This window comes from Calidris pugnax, unplaced genomic scaffold, assembly GCF_001431845.1.
Source record: "Calidris pugnax isolate Ruff unplaced genomic scaffold, ASM143184v1 scaffold133, whole genome shotgun sequence".
NCBI classification, from domain to species: Eukaryota; Metazoa; Chordata; class Aves; order Charadriiformes; family Scolopacidae; genus Calidris; species Calidris pugnax.
The window spans coordinates 4,516,790-4,523,081 of NW_015090977.1; the positions used below are offsets into that span (position 1 = coordinate 4,516,790).

Here is a 6,292-nt window from a genome sequence, read left to right on the forward strand (position 1 = left end):
CTCCCGCCGCCGCGGGCCGGGAAGCGGCCGCCGCCGGGACTCGGGGCGAGGGACGCGGGGGGACGGGGCCGGGGGGGGACGGACGGACGGACGGACGGACAGACAGCCAGCCAGACAGCGCCGGTACCCCCTTCCCGTGGGGGTGGGGGGGGAACCGGGCCGTCCGTTCGGGGCCTCGCCGGGGCCGTGGCTGTTGCGAGCGATCGGTTGGTACCGACGCACGGCCCACCCGCCCCTTCGCGGGCCGCTTCAGCCCGGCCGGGAACCGGGCCTTCCCCTACGGCCCCGGGGAGGCCGTTAACCCGCTGAGCCGCGGGGAGCAGGGTGGGGGGGGTCCACCCTGCAACAGGCCCCGGGCCCTCCTTCGCCCCCGGGGGGGGGACACATCGGTGTCACCCGGATAAATCCCCCCCGACGGCTGCGGGGCCCGTGGGACGGTCCTACCGCGGGGTAACCGGGTGTTGGAAGCGGAGGGGGGGTGTGCCGTGACTGCGGGGGGGCTGTCGGTGCTTCCAGGGTGGGCTTGAGCTCTCTGAGGGGGCCCGGACCCCGGGGACCGGCCGCTCCTCCTGGCAGCCGGGCTGGAAGCAGGGCTAGAGCCCTCCCGGTGCTGCTCGGAGCTCTCGGGAAGCTGGAGGAGCCCCACAGCTCTTGCCAGGTTTGTGCCCCCACAATTAAGGGGTCTCCCCAGGAGTAAATAATCCCCTTTTGGTGCCCTGGAGGGAGCGAGCGAGGGGGGGGTGCCGGGGTTCACCCTGTGTTTGGGGGGTACCTGCCCTCCCCTCCCCGCCCCGGCTTTCCCAGCCCTTCCTGCCTTGAAATGAGCCTCTGCCCAACCGGTAGGAAAACACTTTGTTCCGCTTCAGTTCCCCTCTTTTATTTTTCTCCTCCGAAAGGGATCGACTCTCTCGGAGCTGGTTTCGGGTGGAAGGAGTCCAGATTTGGAGCGGTGGGGTTTTATTTCTTCTGCTCTTCTGGCTGCTGTCGACTCCGGTTGCCGTGTGCCGCGGGGACAGGAGAAGGCAGGGCTGTGTGGAGGGCAGAGGGACGGCTGGAGTTATTACTGTCACCTCCTCTCTGTCACCTTTTTACTCCTGGGGTTGCTGCCAGCTGCGTGCCAGTCGGTAGGGAAGGAGGTGTTTAGATAGGAGTCAACCTGGAAAGAGCTCCAAACCCTGTTTCATCTCTGCACTCGCAGCTCAGGTGGTGTGGAGGGTTGTGTGTGTTGGGGGGGTCCTGGCTGGGTGATTTGGGGATGGGGTGGGCATAGGGCACCTGTAACTCCCCTCCAGTCGTGTGTCCTGCTCAGGGTCACGGGGTGATAACAGCCCCATGCATTACATGCTCTCCTAATCCCTGTGTAATCTTCTCCTCTGCCTCCTTGTCCCTTCCACCCCATCTCTCATGTGGTGTTTGTGACCCTTAAATCCCTGGGCACCCTCTTTTCTGAGTGACCTGCTGAATGCTCTCTGTTTATCCAGTGATTTTTATTTTTCTAACACAGGGCTCCTGAGGCTCCTTTCTTTTCCAGGTATCATTTAAACTTTCATCGCTGCTGGCAATTTCAGTTCAGAAACTTAAAAAGGGACTTGGCATTTTTAGAAACCATCTCAGAACCATGAATTTTAAGATCCCGCATTTAAAGCGAAAGAAAATTCTGCTTTCTGGAAGTAGAGAGAATTAAACATGTTTTTCAAATGCTTTAATTCCCACCTGCCCCTCCCCAGCTTTCTCACCACCGTTTGCCGGAGCTTGAGGAGCAGGGAGGGAATCTGCTGGGAAACAGAAACGCGCCCAGTTCCTTTCCTGTCCAAGTCCCTGATTAAAGCCATGTGGGCAGACGTTTTGGAGGTTGGTGCTGGGGCGTAAAGATCCAACCGAACAAATCCAAATTCAGGATCTGAGCCTGTGTTGCAAACTACCTCTTAAGTAGAGGGTGTTTGGCCGGAATGTTTAAGTTTCAAGTAGTCAGGGTTTTGTCATCATTTGGGGCAAGGTGGCCCATAGGATTTCTCACTGGGGCCAGGACTAGCTTTTAGGGATTCGTATGATTTTTGGCTTTTTTTTAAAGCTCAAGGTGAAGTGTTATAATCCATGGGATTTTAGTGAAGACGTGTGGCTACTCTCCAGGCTGCCAATCTCCCCAGAACAGGGAGAGCATGGAAGAGCAGCATCTAAACTGGTTCTGCTAGCATCCAAAGTGCAGTGCTGGTAAAATGGGATGTGTAACTCATCCCCAGGCGCAGTCGGCCGTCTGCGTACAGCTCCGTCTGCCCCAAACCCTTTCTGCCTCAGTGTAACACCCAGGGCGGCACAAGGGGGTGGGCTGAAAGCTGTGGGAACAGCTCTGGTATTGAGTTTCTCAGCTCTCAGTATTTGTGTGCTGCTGGATTCGGGGGGGGGGGGAGGAACTGCAACTTCAGGCCTTTCCCTTTCTCTTGTTTGCCTTGAAATTTTGGCTTTCCGAAGCTCTCCTGTGTTCCTCCCTTCCCAATCCCTGCAAACAGCTGCTGGCTCAGGCGGTGCTCGGCAGGGAGAGCTGGCAGGAGGCTGGACTGCACCTCTCACTCCTCCTTTGGTCCAGCAGTCCCAGCGCAGGAAAGATTTTTCCCTTCAGATGGGGAAGCAAATGTGGGAGCACACGATGCTCACGTGCAGCCAGTCTGGGTACCTTTGCCTGTGGCCCAGGGTTCAAAGCATCTCTGCCATCCAAGGGGGCGAGCAGTAGGCTTTTGCCACCCAGCTGTTGTCCACCAGTGTCCCAGAGAGGCACATCAAGGAGGTGTCTTTTTTCCTGGGATGCCCTCTTTTTTTTTTTTTAACTTTTTTTTTCCATTTCCTGCTGCTGTGTTTCAAAAAGGAAGGAAAAAGAACCGCTGACTCCCTCCAAACAGCCTTCCCTCTGCTTGTGGCTGTAGGATGGGCAGATGAATATTTGGTAACAAGAACTTTTTTTGGGGGAAAAAGGTGTTGGTTCTTTATTTAGGGTTCAGAGCACCTAATGCAGGGGGGTAAGATAGAAAACCCTGCAGCTCTGCTTTGCCTCGCGCTGGTCCAAGCTGAGCATGGACACGCTGGTGGTCCCTGAGGAGGAGATGTGTTGGTGTGAAACCTGCCATAAAAAGAGCTGGCAGAGGCAGGTGTTGGATTCGACACCTCTAGTTTTAATTTGCTGTTTTGTAAAACAACAGTCCTTCGTGTATTAGGGTAGAATGATTTACATCAGAAAAATCAGTTGCAGAGACCAGGGTCTTCTGTTGGCGATCTAGAGCGGTTTGTCACCAACACCGGTTGAGCTGGGGGTGTTTTGTAAAAATATCGGAGCAGCTCATAAACTAATTCCCAATGAATTCCTGGAGAAAGTGTTGCTTTCCTCTTATAAATGCAGACATGTGGGCGTGTCTGTTCTTCGCTGGCTTTTTTTTTTTTCTATTTCTTTTTTAAGCTTGCAAGCCACACGAGCATGATGGATGGGACGCTCCGTGGCGCGTGGGATCGTCCCCCATCCAGCAGGGATGTCACTCTCCGTGCAGATGGCATCCTCCGGTGGAAGCCACCCACTGCTGCTCTGCCTCTTGGGATACCTGAACTTTTCCATTTGATGGGAAGGAAGCTCATAGCTCCCTGCTGATTGCTAGGAGTTAAACGAGCAATCAATTATGCGGGGCCTTAGGAGGGAGAAGGTGACTTTATTGTAAAACAATATGAATTTGGCTCATTCGCGGTCACACCCACCTGCTCACAAGCACCAGCATGGGGATCTCCAAGTGGTCTGTCTGGCCTTCAGACACCAAGACATGTGTGTCCAGATGGTCTGGACAGGATTCCTTGCAATGACACAGCAGACAAGGAATGCCAAATATCAGACCTCTGGTGTCTCTTGGACAGCTTGATGACCACATGATGGCTTTGGGTCTGCTTTTATACATTCCTATGGGGCTAAGAGTGATGATCATTTGTCTCTCTGAGGAACTGTGACTTAAGATTTATTCACTGGCCTTTGTGTCTTTATCTGGATGCCTTAAGACTCCTATCCCATCCTCTGTTCTTCCCCAGATCATTACTTCATGGCTTGAGTCTCTGCCTCGAGTCATTCTTGATGCAGGTTGTCCCTTGGTTCAAGATGTTCCTTGTTTTCCAACCTGAAAAGCCACAGCTAGGTGCGCTGTGATCTTGAGGACCTGCTAAATCAGGCTGTTTATCATGCCCTGTGTTCCTCCTTCCATACTCCTTCCCATCCATTCTTCATTCAGATCACGCTCAACGTATTTATGACTGTGGTTGGCAGACTGCATAAAGAATTGTCTTCTGGCTTTGTGTTTGTGTATAACGCTGCAGAGAAGGAATCGAGGGACTGATCCTGGATCAAAACTGAGCGGTCAGAAGCCTGAACGGAGCTGATGTTGTAGCCCTGGAGCTCAGATCAGTGAGAAGATTTTGGGAACCGCTTGTGTCACCAAGTCATTCCTGTGGACAAGAGCTTGGGGAGCTCCTGCTCACAAGCTGGCAGCTCACGTTGAGGTGGTCAGAGTGTAACGCTGCCAGGAGTGGTGCTGAGGAGGGGTGTGGAGTGGCCACTTGCCTTGGCAAGCTCCTGGCTAGTGAGCATCTGAACTCAGGTCAGGGCTTGCAGACCAGCAGTGGCTCTGGGCTGATTTCGTACAGATCTGCAACAGCTCAGGTGGTGTTTGGTGCCACAAACCATAGGAAGCAGAGCCTCCCCCAAGAGTTGTTGCTCTAAATTAGCAAGAAAAGTTGCTAGCATTGGCAAGGAGTGGGTGGTGGTACCTCATTTGCCCTAAACCAGAGGGTTTTGAGACCAATCCACTTCTCTGTAGTCTCATGAACGCATAGCGAGCACTTTTATGAAAGGCTGAGCTTGTTTCCCTTTTAAATGGCTTGTGTGGTTGCAGGGTGGGGTGGATTTGGGGCATCATTCTCAGCCCCGTGTGCTCTCTTTATTTCTTGCTGCAGGTCCCCCAGAAGAAAATGGTGTAAGGCCGGCCTGTGGAGCTGCCACTTCCAATCGTGGCGTGCCCAGACCTCAGGGAGGAACATGGCAGCAGCTCAGGGAGCGGGAAGCAGTTCAGCCGGGCCGTCCGGACTCCCCGGTCCTGCCCCGGGGCACAGCAGCAGCTCCACGGCCGTGGCAGTGTGGGAATGGCAGGATGAATTCGGCAGGTGGAGGCCCTACAGAGGGAACGTCTGCAGCTACATCGAACAGGTTTTTCAGGCCTCGCAGCAGAAGGGTCAGCGTTCGGGGTCGGGGCTTGTCAGCAGCATCCTTCTGGGGCACGCGGACCCCGTTTTGGCCCCCTATGTCATCGACATCCCAAGCTTGACGCAGTTCCGGCAGGATACAGGTAAGGGACCATCCCTGCCCCTGCTGGGGTTGTGATGGGGCTGCTTGTGAGCTTGGAGATAAGTGGGGCCTCCTGCTGTGTAGGAGAGCCCTACAAAGCTCTGCTGCTGGGCAGTTCTGTGAGAGGTGGCACGTCTGCTTCTCTCCTGGTGCTGTCTGCTGCCCGGGGTATTTGCACATGAGAAAAATCAGTGTTGGCTGGTGTGAGTCTGTGGGTCTGGGTGCAGGCAGGTGGTGGTGATCTCTTACAGAGCCTTATCATGGGACCTCTGGAGCTCAGAGCTTGTGAGCCAGAACCTTCAGAGCTAGAAACTTTCTTCCTACCCCCCACCCACATCCATTCAAGACTGCTCGCATAAAAAGACCTTTTTTTTTTTTTTTTTTTAATTTCATAGGGATAAGTCTTTAATCCTTAAGGTCCATCTTAAACCACTTAAAGTTCCACTTAAAGCACAGTGCTTTAGGTATTCTCCAGGGACTAGTTGGAGTTCCTTCATTTCAAGTATGAAGCATAATTTATGACATTCCATGAAAAAAAATGAGCTTTCTTTCCATACACTGTCTTTAGATTCAAACTGTGTGGATTTCAGAGTGGATTTTGCTATGTTTCATGATAATGTCAAACTACCTTTCCCTAATTTTATTTACTTAAGGGCTTATTTTGCATGTCTTTTTCAATATTTCTGCTGTTAAACCTGTAACTCCATTCACCAGTCTAAGCCAGGATGTCTAGCCTTTCAAAACAAGGCTACTTCCTCAGAATATTTTCATGTCCCCTTGTGTTTAGAATTTAGACACATGCCCAAAGACATTCTGCTGATTTCACCACAGGCATCCAACTTCTAGAAACCTTGTCTAACTCTAGTTTTTCTCTTCAGGATATCACCAGCATAATGGGTTTGGTTGGTTATCTCTTCAAATGTCCAGGGA

At 52.9% G+C, this 6,292-nt stretch overlaps 1 protein-coding gene across 4 annotated transcripts in view; it reads left to right on the forward strand.

Annotated features, from left to right (window-relative positions):
* The first annotated feature begins 6 nt into the window (after window positions 1-6).
* DTX2 (deltex 2, E3 ubiquitin ligase) overlaps window positions 7-6,292 on the forward strand; it is a 38,064-nt gene continuing 31,778 nt past the window's right edge. For 3 of the 4 annotated variants that reach the window (XM_014953388.1, XM_014953390.1, XM_014953391.1), the window contains exons 1-2: window positions 7-45; window positions 4,975-5,363. In XM_014953388.1, the coding sequence (XP_014808874.1) occupies window positions 5,057-5,363 (307 nt within the window). In that variant the 5' untranslated portion in view covers window positions 7-45; window positions 4,975-5,056. Of the gene's footprint in view, window positions 46-3,992; window positions 4,522-4,974; window positions 5,364-6,292 lie in introns of those variants that run through there. The other variant, XM_014953389.1, reaches the window with a different exon arrangement.